Here is a 19,294-nt window from a genome sequence, read left to right as displayed (position 1 = left end):
GAGTGTGAGAAGATGAGGGATCTTCTGCTACGCTCATCTGTGTGGAGAACAGGGAGAGCTGGGTTTGCTCTGTGAGCATTATTGGGCTTTTTATAGCATGATAAGGAACATACTAAAGCTCTGGAAGGAAACTAGATCCTACTAGGAATTTCACATGGAAAGAAAGACAAAGTAGGTTGCAGGAGTGGTACTGGAGAGAAGAGATGAGACAGACCCAGAGAGCAAAGGAAGGATGAGAAAATAACCACCAAGAGGAAGCAGATTGTAGCCCGGGAAAAGGACTTAAGAGGTAAAGCCACGGCAGCCAGAAGGTCCTAAAGGGCTGGGAACTCCCTGCCTCTCTAAGCACTCGTCCTGTTAGGACCTGAAGTAGACAAATGGAGTAAGTGACTTCACAGCCTAGGGACAGCCCCTCCGCATTGTTGTGCCCCCAAACACAGTCAGTGAACAGCTGCTGAATAAAAAGCCAAGCACATGCTGCACTTAGAGAACCAGAGGGTTGGCTGAGCATCATGTTGAGTTGTAGCAAAGAAAAAGCCAAGATTTCTTTACTAGTCGAGAGCCCTGGACTCAGTATGAGCGTCCTCTTTCGGCAGCCTTCAGGGTCAGTGCAGACAGCACACTGTGTACAGCAAGCCAGTGCAGGGCCTTGAACGTGTTTTTACCAAGTTTTATTTCGCTGAATATAATGCAACATTAGCTATTTTCCTTAGGAAAATTTCACACTGTGGGTTCCAATAAATCTTTTTTTTCTTTTTTCTTTTTTTGTTTTTTCGAGACAGGGTTTCTCTGTAGCTTTGGAGCCTGTCCTGGAACTAACTCTTGTAGACCAGGCTGGCCTCAAACTCACAGAGATCCTCCTGCCTCTGCCTCCCGAGTGCTGGGATTAAAGGTGTGCGCCATCACTGCCTGGCTGGTTCCAGTAAATCTTAACTTGGGAGAGAAGCAAACCCAGTCAGAACCTCTGTCAAGAAGCAGGATTCCAGTTGAGGAGGAACCCATTTCTCCGGCTTCTATCTCGTATTTTGTGTACATGGAAAACACTGAACTTAAAATTGTTTTTTAAAATTATAATTCTATTTCAAAACTTAGGAGAATATAATTTTCTAAATTAATACAACAGTATCTTAATTGAAGAATTATAGTTTAGTTTTCAGGGTTGCAGTCCTAGGAAGAAGTATACAATAGTATAGCCAACTTTTATTTTTCCATTGCTTTAAGTGAAAAATACTTTTATTATAATAGTTCACAGTGTTTCACAGTAAGGTAAGTTTTAGTCATTTTCTACCATGAATAAGGCAGATTCTTAAAAATAAAACATCTTTGGGAATCAGTTCAAGCCACTGTCATCATCCACACAGAGCAGCTGAATAGATTCATAGGTGCATTTAACCTTGGAGCCTACCGATTGCATATGCATATTAGCTAAAGTTGTGTAACTCCAGGTCGGACTCAGAAGAGCAGCTCATTTGCTTGGGAGGTGCAGCTGCCTTTCACAGTGAGAACCAGCCAGTTGTGTGGAGTCCCATTGTTTGTTTTAAGCCTTCTCCAAAAGGCCAGAGCCGAGGTCATAAGCCCAGACTGAGAGCAGACTGTGCCCCAGCCTGCCCGCTCCCACCTTTGGTGTCTGTCTGGCAGAGAACATAACTGGAGATGATTCTGTGGAAAGTGTAGCGGAAGTCTCGGTTCCTGTAGGCATATACAATGGGGTTGACGACTGAGTTGGCATGCGACAGGAGGATGGCAACATTCATTAGCCACTTGGGCTTATCCTTGGCAAGAGCTGGATGGAAAAGAGTGACACAGTTGATGGCGTGTACTGGTAGCCAGCAAAGAGCAAAAATGCCTACGATCATGGCCAGTGACTTGGCTGCATGGATCTCTCGCTGCAGAGTGGTCCTTGAGTGGTCCATCAGCTCCATGCGCTGGAGCTGCTTACAGGCCACCATGAAGATTTTGATGTAGATCACCATCATTATGAGCAGTGGAGGAAGGACACACCCAAAGAAGTTGAAATACACCATGTAGCTCATGGGGACCACATTCTCAAAGAGACACTTGACAGGACAGCAGCTCTTATTCACGCTTCCATCCCCAGATCCTGTGCAGTTGCTGGTGGCTTTGTCTTTACTATTCCAACCCAGGAACGGAGTCAATCCAATGCCAAAGGCAAGGACCCAGAGGAGAGCAATGATCCCTCTTGCTCTGCTCCCAGTGACCAAACTTTTATACCTGTTAAAGAGAATATCATCTGTTATCGGTCATGTTACAGTATTCCTGAAGCAGAGCCCAAAGTCCCACCCTGCTGGTGTCCCATGGCCTTTTAGCTCACCTGGCTTGAAGGTCCATCTTCTGGGGCACCATGGCCATTACTTAACACAGACACAGGGGCAAGTGTCAGCAGCTTTGCTGCAGGAAGCTCAGAGAGACTGTCATTCTTAGCCAGGCATGGTGGCACACGCCTTTTATCCCAGCACTCAGGAGGCAGAGGCAAAGGCCATCCTGGTCTACAGAGCCTAAGACAGCCAGAGCTACACAGAGAAACCTTGTCTTGAAAAACAATAAAAAAAAAAAAAAAAAAAAAACACCAAAACAAAAACCCTCATTCTTGACTCAGTACTTGTTTCTGTTCAGTGACAAAGGTACAGACATCTTAGAGACCCTTTTGAATAGCCTCTGTACTTGGTAATTGCAGGCCTCCTGGAAGGAGTAGTTGAGATATGCCAGTGTGTAGAACATGTCCGTGCTCTAATGGTAAAGGACCGCCATCACTAAGGGAAGATGTCACTAACAAATAGTGAGGAAACGTGCATGTGAAACCTGACTCACAAGGAGTCCCCTGGGCTCAGCTGACTCTGCCTGTGGCTTTTGACAAGAACCACTTCTCTTAACACCAGAAGTTTGTTTTAGGACTGGTTATGATGGGTGCACACCTGTGGCCCTCCAATCAGGAGGCTGAGGCCACAAAGCAAAACCTTATCTCACAAAAGGAAAATGGCCTTCGTCATACTCTGGGCAGGGGCACTGCTGAATTCTCTGCGGACTCTAGAACAGAAACTGTGTTAGTGCCTCATCTACAGAAAGCCACCGGCAGGAGAGTTTGCTGAAGCTTGGGAAATCAACATCGATAACTGGTCCTTAATTTGTTACATACATTTTTCCCTCAACTAGAATGACAGCCACCTAAGGACAGACCATATCTTAATGAACTGGTATCCCAGGGCCTAGCACAGTGTCCAGTATATAGTCCCCAATATATAGTCCGTTCTTGTTTTTGGCTTTGCGAGACAGGGTTTCTCTGTGTAACCCTGGCTGTCCTGGAACTCACTCTGTAGACCAAGCTGGCCCCAAACTCAAGAAATCTACTTGTCTCTGCCTCCTGAGTGCTGGGATTAAAGGCATGAACCACCACAGCTCAGCTATAGTCAGCCATCATGAAAACATCCCTCATTTGATACCTGTTAGTAGTAGATTTGTAGCAACTATATACTAGGAATACTCGATGCTGTTGCCTGGGCAGGCAGGACAAGCAGTCCAATCTGCAGAGGAAGCCCACTGAGACTTGGCTCATACATAATAACCATTCGGCTTTGCCGCTTCCTCTCAGCAGCAGGCAGCTCAGTTGCAGGGCCTTTACTAGAGGATGGCCTGCTGAGCTCAGCTGCTCACTGCATTTTTCTTGGCCAGTGATGAAACTCTCTGAAAAATGTTTTTCCTTGCCAGTGCCTCACCAGGGCCGTCAATAGCACAGTTAGTCTCTGCAAGGTAACAATGCCTCCACAACGGCTAACCACTCAGAATCCTGTCCGTCAGGTAGCCTGCACTACAGCTCTACCCTGAACTCAGCCATATTAATAGTTCAGCTGAACCCAGGCCAGCCTTGGTGGACTGGCTGTGGGGTAAGCAAGTCCTAGACTTCCGTTCTCTGGTCAGTGATTGCTAAGGTACAAACAAGGAAAGCTTCAGTCTAGGACATCATGGAAGACCTCTCAGTAGAAGCTTGTGGATGAGAGGGAGGAGAACCCTGGCCAGCAAGGAGATTCCGAATGGCAAATGGCACTCATATGGGCTTTCATTACAGACTCGAGGCCATGGAAGACTTGCAAGCCAAGGAGTGCTCATGTTGTAGAAGTCACTGGGTCTCAGCAACTGAGTTTTAGGGATGCATGAAGACACAGATAGAGCAGCTAGGAAACTATTTCAAAACTCAAGAAGATGCTCTCTGGGACCAGGATTCAGCCTGGATGATGTAATGGATACTGGGAAAAAAAAATCAACAGGCCTTGAAGATGGATTCATGTTGTAGAAGTCACTGGGTCACAGCAACTGAGTTTTAGGGATGCATGAGGACACAGAGAGAGCAGCTAGGAAACTATTTCAAAACTCAAGAAGATGCTCTCTGGGACCAGGATTCAGCCTGGATGATGCAATGGATACTGGAAAAAAATCCACAGGCCTTGAAGATGGATTAGATGGAGGATGGGGAAGAATCAGGGATGATGCATGGTTTTCAGGGGGTTTTCCCCAATATCCTAACATTCACTGAAACAGATGATTAAGGGCTGTCATGAGAAGAGTGGATGTTAGTAACTAGTGATGGTGACCTATAGAGAAGATGAAGAAAGACTGACCAGGGCGTGGGTGTGGTGGCATGCCTGTAATCCTAGCACGCAGGAGGTGGGGACAGGAAGACCAGGAGTTTGAGGTTAATATAAGTGATATGAGGCTATCCCCAGCAGCCTCCTTCCCAAAAAGAAAGAACAGGCCATCAGAGACGGCTGAGCAGTCAGAAGGATGCAGGGCTGTGTGAAGGGATGCTACCTGAGTCCTGGCAGAAGAAAGGATAAAAAGGCTGGTTTAAGAGCAAAGGCTGGATGGTGGTGACATGGGCTGTGTCTTCTTGAGAATTGTCAGTTCACAAAGCTGAGGAAGGGGGCGGCAGCTAGGACACAGGACTTTGTCTGTCACCCCGGGAGAGATGAGGAGAGCTTGCCAGGCAAACAGGACCTTGATGGTGGTGCCACTTTGCATTTGACAGGGTGCAGGCTGGGACCAGGGAAGTGGGATCTGAGAAGGAGGGAGAGGAACACTGAGAGCTGAAGGGACAGACTGGAGCACTCAAGCGGAGTGAGTGACTCATCAAATGTCCACAGACAATATCAATAGTAGGACAGCAAAGATCCAGGGAGCCAGGTATGAGAGACACCAAGCTGAGACAAGTGCTCCTCTCTCCAGACAAATCCCAGCAGCACAGCACACAAGCCCCGCCTCCTCGGGCACATTACACCCTGAAACTCGCACCTCCCACTAACCAAGCCTCATGGGAAGGGGCTGCTAACCCTGGCTGTCACTATGAGAAACAAGGCTCGGAACGCAAACGATTTGCCCACTACCACTAAATCACAGCAACACAAAGCCCACCAAATTGATGGCTGCCGCTGACCAAAGTGGTTGTTTGCTGTCTAGGGACCTCTAGCCCTTCAATGCTCATATCACAAGTCCCAGTTTCCCTTCTTCTGTCACCCAGCCATGCATCAAATGCTTTAGCATGAGAGCTGCTTGCCAAGTCCTGGAGCCTCTGTTCTGCAAGCAGCACACAGGAATCAGGAGGATCAGGACTTGAACAACCTCTACCACTCTCTAGTGCAGAGGTTCTCAACCTGTGGGTCGGGATCCCCCCAGGGATGGATGACCCTTTCACGGCGGTCACCTAAGGCCATTGGAAAACAGTCCACGTTAAAGAGCTGTCCTGGGAAAGCAGACTCTGGCAAATAGTTGTAGCTCTCTGCTGTGCAGAGCTGTGTTCAGGTCCTCCTTATAAAGTTCATTAGCTAAGGGATTGGTGGAAGCAGCCAGACAGAAGAATCAACAATAGAGCAATGTGATTGCTGATTACCTAATGAAGGGCTGGGGACTGGCCAAGGGCTGCACAACCAGTGCTGGCCTACTGGGACAGGGTTCTGGGGCTTAAACCAGGTCACAGTCCTAGCTCTCAGGATGCTTCCAGCTCAGAGCCCCTTGACAGCAACATAGTAGCCTGAGCCCTCTCATAAACAGTGGCGCTGGAGCCCGCCTCCCAGCCACAGCTGTGACTTACAACACAGATTTACATAGCACTTTCCATGGCTGGGGGCTAGACTGGGACTACCATCTATGAGACCCTGAGTTCATTCCTGAGCACAACAGAGCATTTCCTAAATGCACACTGCTAAGTGACTACATGCTGAGAACTATACTGCTTCTTAGCTGTTGAGGGCTCTTCATATTTAGTCTTGTCCATAAGCTCCACTCCTCAGTAAATGCAGACATTTCTGTTGTAAGACAATGTATATCTTTTTTTTTTTTTTTGAGACAGAATCTCAATCTGTCCAGGCTGTCTTGGAACTCAATATGTAGCCCACGTCAGCCTCAAACCTAGGGCCACTTTTTTCCCCTCACCCTTCTGAATGGTGGGAATACGATATGAGACACCAAGCTTGCTGCTAAGTACATACATCCATCAAAAACTTCATGTTCTCTACACACACACACACACACACACACACACACACACACACACAGGACATAGGTGAACATGGGTTAGGGCATACCACTCATAACACAGTTTTGTAACTAGGGTACTCTCAAGATTATTAGGGTCAACTGAGCGGGCAGTCCAGCGGGGCTAGTGGCTGCCAGAGTGCATATCTGAATAATAGCAAATAAGCTGACTGGGGATCAGAGAGAGACCAGTCTGGTATAGCTGTAAGAGGAGCTCCAAACCAGGACACTGTAGTGGTGCTGGGGATGAAAGCAGGCTGGGGTGCACAGGATGGGATGCAGTTTTCTAAGGAAGGGGTGTCAGGCACAGTTTCTATCCTCTTCTTCCCTGGAAGTCAAACAGGCCCTTTTCCTTTCCTGCAGAAGAGTATGTCACCCGCCCCCCAACTCCTGTCGCCGATTCTGCCCAGGCAAAATCATATATGAAGCAAAGCAAACATCCTGCTCCCACTTGCCTGCACATATGAATTAATTCACAGGACAGAAATTTACATGGAAGCAGAGAAGTTCACACTGAAGTATGCCATTGTGTGAACCTTGGCACCCAGTGTTGCCCAGATCATCCCAACAGAACAGGCTCCTTAACAGCAGAGGTGAACATGTTCCCCGTTCCATCCACAGCCAGCACTGTACTCAGAAACAAAGCCAAAGAGCCTGGTTTATATAAAGAGACCAGCTCACCACCGTCCTGATCACATAAGCATATTTTACATCCTCTTGTAGCTACATCTGGAGCCTGTGACAAGGGGGTACAGGTTAACTAACTATATTGCTTAAGAACAACTCGGTATTTCTAGAACCACAGACTGATGGTGTGTGTGTGTGTGTGTGTATGTGTGTGTGTGTGACATGTACACATACACAGGACATACATACATATCTGTGCTGTTTTGTTGTGGTTTGAGTTTTTGTTTTGTTTTTTGTTTAACTTGATACAAGCTAAAGTCATCTGGAAAGAGGAAACCTCAATTAAGAAAATGCCTCCAACATTTTGGCCTGTAGACAAGTCTGTGGGGTTTTTTTGATCAGTGATTGATGTGAGGGGGTCAGACCAGTGTGGGTGGTGCCCCTGGGCAGGTGGTCCTGGCTGTGTAAGAAAACAGGCTGAGTAAGCTAGTAAACAGTGTTCCTCCATGGTCTCTGCTTCAGTCCCTGCCTCCAGGTTCCTATCCTGACTTCCCTCAGTGACAGACTGTATATAAGCTGGACGATGACTAACCACCCCCCCAAAAAAAAAAAAAAAAGAAAGGAAGGAAGGGGAAAAGGAGAGGAAGAGAGGGAGAGAAAGAAAGCCTTTCCTCCTCAAGGTGGTTTGGGTCACAGGTCCTTTTTTGTTGTTTTTTGTTTTTATTGAGCTATACATTTGCTCCCCTCCCCTCCCTTTCTACCCTCTCCCATAGGTCACCTTCTTACCATAGCAATAGAAAGCAAACTAAGCCAATTGGCATATTTGAGATGAGTAACACCTGGATGTACCTGGAGGGAACGCTGATGTCTGTAGGCAAAGTTTCTCTGTCTCAGCAGCTGCTCCCAAATGACCATCCAGAGACTTGTTATTAATTGTAAAATGCTCAGCTTGTAGCTCAGGCTTGTTACCAGATAACCCTTACATTTTAAATTAGCCCATATTTCTAATCCACCCTCTGCCATGTGACGGTACCTTTTTTCAACACAGAATCTTCAGCTTGTTTTCCTCTGCATCTCCCATGACTCTACCCTTCTTCCCACCCTTCTCTCTGCCCTGAAAATCCTGCCTAGGTATCGGCCAATCAGCTCTTTATTAACAATGAGAGAAAAACATTGTCACAATGTACAGAAGGATTATTGCATAGCAGATGCCTGTCTGACAACACCCAGGAGTCTGAAGTTGAAAAAGAGTGGTCCCAGATACAGCCACACGGCCAACCCAGATACCAGGACAGTAAAAAACCTGAAGCCAGAGATGGACTTAGATCCAGTTAGTGAGCCAGGCTATATTGCTAATAACTTCTGGAAATGCCAAAGAGAGGAGAGGCTTGGTCTTCTGGAACATGGCCATCAGTCCCCATCACTCAATTTCCTACGTTTCTCCCATAAACCTCTTACATTACATATAGGATTCTGATCTATTGACAACAGGCTGGCCCATCCACAGAACAGCTGACAGCTTGACAAGCTACGAGTGAAGAAAATAGCTGCAAAGTTGTAGAGAGTGGCCAAGAAACCCCAGGGACACATAAGGAGACACAGCGAGCATGCGGAAGAATCAGCAGGAAAACGGAGCGACATTCCAGGCAGGGAACACATGCAGAGACCTCAGCACATTGAGTTCCAAGAGGTGAGGGGTCCTGGAAGCCAGGGCAGACACACAGGGAGGAGCATAGGAAAGGGAGTACTGGGCAGACAGAAGCTCCAGGGCAGAGCAAATAGGGCCAGAGTCAGCTACGGTATTGAAATCACAGTGGAAACAGATGCTGTATACAGAAAGTCACTACGGGAAGTTTGTGGCGGGCAGGCTTGAAGCTACATAGGCAGTAAACCCAAGAGGGATTGGGAAGTAGAAAGGCGGGGTGTCAAGCAAGAACTTCCATATGGTAGGAGAGGGGACAGCCTGGGCGCTAACAAAGCAGGAGGGGCTGAACCTGCACAGTTGAAGGACTAGTGAACCCCAACCTCTCCATAGTGAACCCCAACTCAACTATACTTCCTAGCCTGCGGGTCCAACCTAGGCACGGAATATACCTGGGCCACAAGCTCCCCAGCACCTCTCCCTACCCCCCTAATTTTCAGAGCGGTAACACACTGATGCCCGGAAACCTGGGAGCTGGCCTGGACCAGCTTCTCTCCACGTCACCAAACCCTTTGAGCCCGTCTTCTGGATTCCCATCTTCAGCTACAAGCACACCACTTACCTTTGCCAGTCCCTCTAGATGACTCATCAATCTGTGGTGACAGCGCCCACATTCCCATTCAGTCTGCTGCCCATCAGCCACCTTGGGAGGCCTGGGTCACTAACTGGATCTGGGTCCATCTCTGGCGCCCAGCTCTTTACTGTCCGGTATCTTGGTTGGCCGTGTGGCTTTACTTAGTACCTCTTTCCAAACTCTCAGGCTCCTGGGTGATGTCAGACAGACATCAGCCTTCCTTCCCTCCAGGTATAAATGTTCTCCATGGCCTCTGCCATAATCACACTTCCTTTCTTCCTGGCCTGGATGACACCTGGCTTTACTACATAATCTTGTCCCTTCCAGTCCATCCAGCTGTCCACCAGAGCGGTCTTAAAATGAAGATCTAGCATAACAAGATTCCTGATTTAAACTCTACACTTGAGGGGCTGGAGAGGTGACTTGGCAGTTGAGAGCACTTAATAATGCTTCTGCAGAGGACCCAGGTTCGAGTCCCCACACCCACATGGAAGCTCACAGCCATCTGAACCTCAGTTCCAGGGGATCCAACAACCTCTTCTAGATTCGGCAGGCATCAGGGATGCACATGGTGCACAGACGTGCATGCAGGTAAAACACACTTACACATAAACATTAAAATAGTTTTAAAAATAAAATGCCTACATTTGAATCAGCTGTGGGCATACACATCTGTAATCCCAGCACTTGGGAGGTAGAAGCAAGAGGATTCTGAGTTCCAGTGAGACCCTGTCTTTCTCTGTCTCTCTCATACACATACACAAAATAGTAAAGGAAATTAAATTCTGGGCAGAGTGCTTAGCTAGCACCATGAAGCCCAGCCGGGACTAAACCAGGAGTGGTGTCACACACCTAAATCCCAGCACTCAGGAGCAGGAGGAAGTGAGTCCAGGCTAGCCTGTGCCATGCGGCACCGTCTCTAAAGAAATGAGTAAAGAATTCCACGCTGGCGCGTGATTCTCACCTCGTTATCTCACAAAACCATAGGGACGGACAGTCAAGACACAAAGGTAAATTCATAATTGTATTAAAATCAGAGTGGAGGGTATCAGAAAACAGGTTTCGTGAGTTTCTACAAACAGAGGCAGGCAGGATCATCACGGTGGTGTTGAATCCTCAAGGAGAAATGCTCCATCCTAACTGCTAGCAGCGACCAGAAAGGAATTTAGGACAGAAGCCGGGAGTCACAGCCTGTGCACCACTTTCTGGGCTGCCAGGATTCCCAGGTGCTGTGGCTCTGCCCTCTGTCCTCTCCCCACGCTGCCTGGAGCTGGAGACCCAGTTGATGGAGGACGGGGTTAAAATGTCTCGACTATGTCCACGCTTCCACGTGAAAGAAGTCAAACCGACTGAATCCAAAAAAAGCTTTCTAAAAGCCAATTCAAGGCAAGCATGGTGGCATATGTGTAAAAGCACAGCCACTTGGGAAGGGGGACACAGCCTGGGCTCTGTGAGCCATCCTGTTTCAAAATAAATAAGTAAATAAAAACCAGTTAACTTTATGGGACCCTGTCAGGCTTGTCAGCAAGTCTGATGACCTGAGTTCAACCCCCGGGATCCACGTGGTAGGAGAGAAGCACCTCCTGCGAGCTGTCCTTTGTCCTCTACATCACACTGTGGCGTGCATACTCGCACAGGTAAGCCAACACAAAAAAAGATGGCAGCCCACACCTGAGGGTCAGCGGGAGCCAGTAGGAGGGAGTACAGAAGGGCTGCTCAGCAGATGTGCTGGTCACAGAACAGGGTGCGCTTGCTTTCCTTTTTGTGCCCTTCGAGGTGCTGACTTCTATGCCACCCTCAGTACCCACACACCTCTTGGGTCCTTTAGGACAAACTCTGAGCCCTGTAGGAAGCCTCAGGCCCTCTGTGACCCGCCTGCTCCACCCCATTGCTCTGCCTCCCCAGCCTCACTCTGAGGCACCAGGGCTCCCCGCCTCTGCTCCTTCGCACGGCCCTCACATAGCCCAGAGCTCTTCCTTCCTATGAGCCCCACCCACACGCCTGCAGCATGAGCCCTCTAGAAAAAGCGTTACACCCCTTCAGCCAAACTGTTCTCAACATTGATGCTGTCTGAGAAGGTGCACTCCTTAGCAGTCATGGAGACCTGCAGCCACTGGCAAGGTCTCCAGCCTGTTAGCCTGAGACAAGAGTAGATCATGGCAACACCGTTAAGGGAGAAAGAACACACTGGAGAATTCCTGAAGGTTGGTGATGAGTTGGAAGTATAAGGAAAGGCTGGACCACAGACCCCTGAATGGAAGAAAGAGACAAGGATAATCCCCAGCCCTTCAGCTGCTGCTGGAGTTCTGAGTGCAAGCGTTATGTTTGGACCAAATACAGCTCCCTTTTCTAGTCAAATTACCCTCCAGCCGTCACCCATCCTCTCTGTCGCACGCAGTAAATACTTCAGGGCCCACATCACAATCTGCTGGCACCCCCATTCACCGCCCCCATTCATCAAGGACTGCTCCTACAGAATCCAGGTGGTGTCTGGCTTCTTCCCTGGAGCTAGCCCCATGCTGTTTAGGGCTCCTAGGCACGCAGGTTCGTGTAGCCTGTGTGATCCCAGGCTAAAAAGCTCTGGGCCGCATCTCTGAAGTGCCTGCCCACAGAGTTCTCAAGACTAGCCAGGAGGTGGTATATAAGAGGCAAGGCCACCCCTAGAAAGGGCTTTAATAAGGTGTGGGTGCTGTCACAGATGGAAAAGTCCAACATGCAAGAAAACTGGGCATGTGTTGAATACCTCTAGGCAGGGCACACCCATACTGGCACGGGCCAGGTAGAAGAGACTGAGTCTTGCTAGTGGTCGTGAGTTAGGGCCTGCAAGGCTGCAGACCTGGTGTGTGTGAAAGGAATGCAGAGGTCTGTCTGGAGAAAATGTCGTTTCCTTTGTCCTTCTGCATTAGTGGGGGCTCTCTAGAGGAACAGAACTTTTAGGATGAACACACACACACACATAGGGGATTTGCTTTATATATATATATATGTGTGTGTGTGTGTGTGTGTATGTATGTGTGTGTGTATATATATGGTCCAAGAATCCAGTAGTTGTTCAGCTCACAAGGCTGATGTCTCACCTGGTCTTCAGTATATGCTGGAATTCTGAAGAAGCAGGCTCTAATTACAGTGAACGGGTGGACTTGCCAGCGAGAGCAAGCAGGCAAAGAGAAAGAACTTCCTTCTTCCATGTCTTTTATATAGGCTACCAGCAGAAAGTGTGGCTAGATTAAAGGTAGACTTTTCTACCTAAAATGATTTAATTACGAAAAAGTTCTCGCTCTTTCTCTTTTGGTCCCAGGCACTTCAGAAGACGGAGGTTACTGTTCAGACATGGGCAATTCCAAGAACCAAACCACACAACCAATCCCGAAAATGGCACAGAAATGGCATCGAGAAACCCCGGTTACAAAGATACGAATCTCTTAAGGGGGTTGACCCCAAGTTCCTGAGGAGCATGTGCTTTGTCAAGAAGCACAGTAAGAAAGGCCTGAAGAAGATGCAGGCCAACAGTTGGAAGGCAATGAGTTCACGTGCAGAGGCCAGCAAGGCCCCTGTGAAGCCCAAGGTGGTTAAGCCCAAGATGCCAAAGGGCCCCATCTTGCTTTTGTTGCTCACCACAAGCTGGGGTTAGACTAGAAGTTACATGGCCAAGGGTTGCAGGCTCTACCAACCAAAGCCCAAGGTTCAAATCAAAGCAGAGGTTTCCGTTCGAGCCTGAGGCCCAGCTCAGGCTCCCAAAGGCGCCCAGGCCTCCTGTGAAGGCTCCATAGAAAAGACTTCACATGCCTGCCCATGTGAAGACAGACGGACTGGGGTGACACACCGACACACTGTTTGCGGATGATCAGTGGCCTATGTTGATTTTACAATTCAACTTGAGGCATGATCTGTAAGTGAAAAAAGGAAGGGAGAGAGGAAGGGAGGGAGGGAGGGAGGGAAAGAGGGAGGGAGGGAGGGAGGGAGGGAGGGAGGGAGGGAAGGAAGGAAGGAAGGAAGGAAGGAAGGAAGGAAGGAAGGAAGGAAGGAAGGAGGGAGTCTTCTCTCTGGGTGGTTGTGGCACATGCCTTTGGGAGGCCGAGGCAGAAGCAGGTGAGTTGTTCCAGGACAGCCTGATCTACAGAATGAGTCCAGGACAGCCAGGGCTGCACAGAGAAGCCCTGTCTCTAAACACAAAACAAACAAACAAAAAAAAAAAAAAAAAGGAAAGAAAAGAAAAGAAAGAAGGAAGGAAGGAAAAGAACAAGTCCCCCACAGGTATACCCAGCTACCAAGCTGACAAGCAAGAACCACCACCACAATTTCCCACCAGCTCTTTCTCCAGACAGCCACAGGCGGTGCACACCGCCTTTCAGAACAGGATGTAGATGGTGGTCTAAGGTGTAAAGCCATTTCCTGCACGGCTACCCCTGGGCCGTGGCCCTTCCAGGCAAGCTCAGTGACTACAGGCTGTGGCATGCTGGGTGCAGCTCTGGGCCCCACTCCATTCAAGGGGAGAGCCTGTGATGACCAGGAGGACCCGTCTCCTCTCACCCCTCAGGGGGAACTGAACATCTGGGCTGCCTGCCAGCCCCACTTCATCACCCCTGCCTGGCCATTTCCATGCTCTCCTGAGGGCTGACTGGTTACCTCAGGCTTGACTTCTGCAGCCTGAGGACCTGAGTTCCAGGAGCCCTCCTGAGTACGTGACTCAGTTCCAGCCTAGTTTTAAGACAGGCTCAAGGGCCTCCCCTCCCCATTTCACCCACCCAGGCAAAAGCCACCTGCTGCCTGCCATATTGGTCAAGCTGGAGAGAACAGAAATATGAGATTAGACAAGAGCTGATGGTGGCCCTCGCTCTGGCTTCAAGGTCAGGGCTCCAGGTCTGGAGATGGAGCGAGTTCCTTGTGTGCTAACAACAGAGAATAAACAAGTGCAAAGCAACACCCAGTTCTGGGTAACTCTGGAGCCAGGACCTGCTTTAAGTAGGCCACACCCCAGAATCTGTAGCTACCTGCCCTCAGCCCGTGACACCTGCTGCTCGCCTAGCTTTCCCAGCATCCCCAGGCCCTGTATCACCCTATCCTCATGCAGGCCTGTGAAGGATCTTCTGACAACACAGCTTCCTTCATTAGAGCGTACCAAAACAGCTGGGCATGGGGGTGCGCCCCTGTAGTGCCTACTACCCAGGCTTCAGCAGGGCTCCAGAGCGACTCACTATAGATCTGCTGTCTCGGGCCCTCCTGCCCCTGCCTGCCTTTTTTGTTGTTGTTGTTTTGGGGTTTTTTTTTTTGCACTGTGTTTAGAACATACATTCCTAATGACACACACACACAGTATGGCAGAGGACAGAAGGAAGGACAAATATGGCCCTTTCGTTCTGATTAGCCAATAGACACATCTCTCTCCAAAACACCGTCCCTTGGCACCTCTAGGAGAACAATCCAGTCAGCTCTTCCAGAGTCAACCATGGTAAAAGGGAAAACTGAGTTCACTGAGCAAAGGAAGGCAGGCCCTCGGAGTGGCACGAAGGGGGAACAGGATTAGGTTAGGCCCGGAGGAAGTACTCCTGTGGGCACCAGCAGGAACCAGCCAAAGGATGAAGTGAGAGAGCCAGAGGCTGCTGTGGGCAGAGACGTGGGCAGAGACGTGGCTGGAGACATGGACGGAGACGTGGCTGACCTCCCACAGTCACCAGCTTCCACCCCAGCTCTGCTGTGCATCCCTAGCACAGCCTAGCACAGCTCACTTCAAAAGCTTCCCTGCATGGGAGTCCTCACCGGGGCAGAAGGCAGGACCTGTCTGTCTGTGGACACCCCTCCCTCAAAGGACCACAAAGGGATAGTTTTTATGCCTGGCATCGCCTCTAGGCTCCCTCTTTCATGCTGCAGTGCCTGCCTCCTCATGTTAGTGAGATCAAGACCAGGGGAGCCAGGGGCTCCTAAGCACGACACCAGCAGAGCCATGGAGTCAAGTCTAAGTTTGTTTTGCCCAGGTGAGAGAGGTGCTTCTCTAAGCATTCTGTGCTCACACCCTGGGCTTCACTGGCTTGGCTTCCTGAGACACCGCCTCCTAAACAGGATATTAAAAAAAAAGGCTTATTTTATTTTATATTTTTAAATGTGGGTGTGCCCAATTGTAGGTACCTATGGAAGTCAGGAAAGGGTGCTGAATCCCTTGGAACTAAAAGTATGGGTACTTGTAAGCCAACCTGATGTGGGGTGATGGGAACTGAACTCTGGTCTTCTGGAAGAGAAGTATCTGATCTTAATCCCTCATCAATTTCTTTCTTTCTTTCTTCTTTCCTTTTTGAGACAGGTCTCCCACTGTAACTCAGGCTAGCTTGGGACTGGAACTCACTATGTAGCCCCAAGCTAGCCTCAAACTGGTGATTATCTTCCTGCCTGGGGCTCCTGAATGCTGATTTCCATGCCTGGACCACACCTGGCTCCTTATCCAGGCACCTCTGTTTTGATGTCCAGGTGTAGTTCCATGCCCCCCCAGGGGGGGTCTCAGAACCAACTCAGTATTTAGGGTCACTCAGATCCAGCCCACATCAAACAAGAGAAGCTGAGTGAGGGTTCTCAAACTTTTGATATAAATAGCAGACCCAAGGTAGGCGTTAATGTTGGAGGCCTTTATACACCCTACCCCACATCTCTGATTCTGCAGGACCCAACTGGGTTCTGTAATCTGCATTTTCTTTTCAGACAAGGGGCTTGCTGTTACCCAATTAACCTTGAACTCCTGGACTCCAGGCAATCCCTCTACCTCAGCCTTCCTGAGTGTGGCTGGAACTACCACCATGTTGCCAGAGTTCAGGTCATAGTAATCTACATTTTAACCTGTTCCCATAGGGTTGTGCTTTCAACTGCTGAGGGCAGGAGGCCCACCATGCACGCCACCTCTCAGGAGGGCTCAAGAAAGGGTGAGAACCTTGTATACATTTCGACCTACCACTGTGCAAGCTGGTGTCAAGGCAGGTTAGATGCTCATATCTGCCCGGGTGTGGAGCAGGAAACTGCCTAGCACACTTCCAGACCCCCCAGGACAGGCCTGCGGGTGGTAACGGCGCACATTGGACTCTGCACTTACTGCTCTCCCTCCCTTCACCTTCCACAGGCCCCTCACCCTTAGCAAATGCAAAGGAGAAGCAAGGAGCCCGTGATTCACATCTGTTTCCCCTTAAGACACCCACACCCGCTTGCTTCAAGACCCGCCCAGCACAACCCAGGACAAGAACTAACAGATTTAAACATTTATGGAACTTCCTGCTCGGGTCATGTGGCACAAGAGATACTTGGAGTGTGTCCTGGGTGAGCTGCCATGTATTTGGGGCTCTGCCAGGGGCAAGCCCAAAGGGCTTCCCCTGAGTAGGCAACTCAAGCTGGGGGCATTTGACTGCTCAGCACTGTGGGGGAAAAGTTCAAAAGGCCATAAAGTACTCTATGGGAGGCAAGAGACAAGACCAGACCCAACAGAATGGAGAGAAGAGAGGCTGTGTAGAAATCCCTGGTTGCAGTGCTCCTGAGGGGATATATGCAGCCTCCCAGTCAGATGCCAAGGGCAGTGGATGTGGAACCCCCCCCCACCACACACAAAAGCAGGGGCTTCCTGTCCCATCTGGGACCCAAGATCCTACACACAAGGGACCATCAGGCTCATCACGTCTATCTATTACAAGGGCTTGTGGGAGTTTTCTGCATACTGCGGGCAGGACCTCTTCTCCGCATCTCTACAGCACTGGGACCACACGCAGCCCCGGGAGACAGGCGGATGGCATGGTGAACATCAATGCCACTCATCCCACATGTAGCCTCCTGAACCAGACCCTCATCACCGCGGGCCACCACTCCTCACCTACAGCATGCAGGCGACAGCACCTGTCCTCTGGATAGTGCCAGGATTAAAGTATAATTATTTAATTGGCGTTGTCTGGCACCAAGTCGGAGCTCTGTGAGTTCTTCCCTTTCTCTCCCTACTCTTGTGACTCAGTTTCCTCGTCTAGGTTCCAAATCTAAAGAGATCCAAAGCTCACTTCAGAAATGCCGAGGGCCCAGGCACCAACAGACATCAAACAACTTTAAATTTATTAGCTACAACTGGGAGCCATGTCCCTTGCTAACTGGCTCGCTACCCTGAATCCTGTTTTCTCAGGGTGGAAAAAGGAGAAAGTGGTTTAAGCGTATTTGGAGAAAGGACCTCTCGAGCTGCTGGGCACTGTGGCTGTATACAAATAAGGTTACACAATGGCTAGAGGCTCTAAGACTGCTTGTCAGTGTCCAGTGAAGCAGCAAGCACAGTAGCTCTTTAAAATGTCTGGGAGTAATCTGAGTCACCACGGAACTAGTAGGGACCAATGCTCCTAGAGTTCCCCACCAGAGCGAAGTGGCACTTTCCCCTTAAATCTGACTCGCCGCCTCAGTTATAGAAGAGGCGCATTCTAAAGCTGGATAGTTAGTACTGTGTCCCTTATAAACAGTACCAATTCCCAGAATCCAAAGTTGCCTTGCTCTTAGTTGAAGTTTCTCGGTGCCCATTACGCACAAGACCGCGAAAGGCAGCTGCTGTTGATTCCCTTGCCGAGCTAAGAGGGCTAGGAAGGTGTATCTTTCGCCACGAGGGTGGAGATGCAAACACCAAACCTTCCCGAGCTTGAGCTTCCTGAGTCCGTGCCGGGTACCCTCGCCAGGAGCGCACTTCCCCGAGACCCTAAGGGTGTCCTTATTTAGATCCCCTAAGCTGGGAGCGACTGGAGCATCCCTGACGCCTAAGAGACGCCTTGCTGGTGGCCTGTTCTGCTGCCCCAGGACGGTCTCAACAACCCGCCGTGGAACAAGCGTCGCGGGAGGTAGCTGGCATCTTCCACGCCAGAACCTCTCTTAGCGTACTCTTAATCTGGCCCATCTGAGGTAGAACCGTTGGCCTGGAGAGGGCGCCCCTCGGTAGAATCTAAACCGGCCCGGGCTGGAAAGATTTGTCTCACCTGAGCGGGACGCGAATGGCCAGATACCTGTCGACGGCCACGGCCAAGAGGCTGAAGATGGAGCTCTGCGTGAGCACCAACACGAAACAGGCGAGGAAGAGGCAGCTGTGGAAGTCCGTACAGAAGCCCAATCTGATGGTGATAGCGAAGGGGATGGCGAAGAGTCCCACGGCCACGTCGGCCGCCGCCAGAGACACCAGGAAATAGTTGGTGGGGGTCTGCAAAGCACTCGAGGCGCCCACCGCGGCGCACACCAGCACGTTGCCCGCCACCGCCAGAGCGGCGATGACCAACTCCAGTGCCACGTACAGCGCGTCCTGCGTCTCCAGCGGCATGGCCGGGCCAGCCGGGCCCGGGGTGTCGTCTACCAGGGTTGCGCTGGTCTCAGGACAGTCGCTAGGGCGCCGCCAGGCATGGCCACAGCGCCTAGACCGCGCGTCCCGAGCCGGGTCTGCGCCTCCCAGCCCGTGCGCTCGGGACGGGTCCGGGGGCGTGGCCTGTGTGTGGGCGGCGCCCATTGGCTGCCTGCCAGGAGCCCTTCTTGGCCCCGCCCTTTTCCCCGTGGTCTGTGCGCCACCTCCCACCAAGTCCGGCGCCCCAGCGACTTGCCCTGTGCAGACTCCCCTGCTGGACGTGCAGACCCTGCTACACCAGAGCTGCGACCCCCACCCCAGGTTGGCCCCGGGCTTCCTCTCAGCATTGCACTCCCCTCGCGGTCCCTTGTCCACCAATCACCAAGGCCACCGCTGCCCGCCGAGGGTGCTCGCCGCTTTCCAGATTCTGCCTCCCTCTGCTGAGCGCCCACACCTGCTAGTGACCCATCCTTTCTCCCACGTGCAAGAAACCCCCAGGGCCGGCCTGCTCCCCCATAGCTCGTTCCTGGAGGGC

The 19,294-nt window shown here is 50.4% G+C and overlaps 1 protein-coding gene and 1 pseudogene across 1 annotated transcript; one reads left to right on the top strand and one right to left on the bottom strand.

The window, feature by feature from the left end:
• Positions 1 to 2: 2 nt before the first annotated feature.
• Adora2b (adenosine A2b receptor) lies at positions 3 to 18,856 on the bottom strand. The gene is made up of 2 exons (XM_050163666.1): positions 18,407 to 18,856; positions 3 to 2,232 (listed from the first exon to the last, which is right to left on the bottom strand). The coding sequence occupies exons 1-2, from the start codon at positions 18,739 to 18,741 to the stop codon at positions 1,569 to 1,571; spliced, it is 999 nt and encodes a 332-aa protein (XP_050019623.1). The 5' UTR covers positions 18,742 to 18,856; the 3' UTR covers positions 3 to 1,568.
• On the top strand, positions 12,774 to 13,287 carry LOC126514612 (60S ribosomal protein L29-like; annotated as a pseudogene).
• Positions 18,857 to 19,294: the final 438 nt, after the last annotated feature.

This window comes from Alexandromys fortis, unplaced genomic scaffold (assembly GCF_014885135.2).
Source record: "Alexandromys fortis isolate MF-2015 unplaced genomic scaffold, M_Fortis_MF-2015_v1.1 scaffold_149, whole genome shotgun sequence".
Lineage (NCBI taxonomy): Eukaryota > Metazoa > Chordata > Mammalia > Rodentia > Cricetidae > Alexandromys > Alexandromys fortis.
Note: the sequence above shows the minus strand (reverse complement) of the source record. Positions and strands in the feature narration are given on the sequence as shown.

Excerpts from the sequence above, each read along its gene's own strand:
- Adora2b (XM_050163666.1), bottom strand. The coding sequence starts at position 18,741 with ATGCCGCTGGAGACGCAGGACGCGCTGTACGTGGCACTGGAGTTGGTC. Across the intron at positions 2,233-18,406 it reads GCCATTCGCGTCCCGCTCAG|GTATAAAAGTTTGGTCACTG; the intron begins GTGAGACAAATC and ends TCTCTTTAACAG.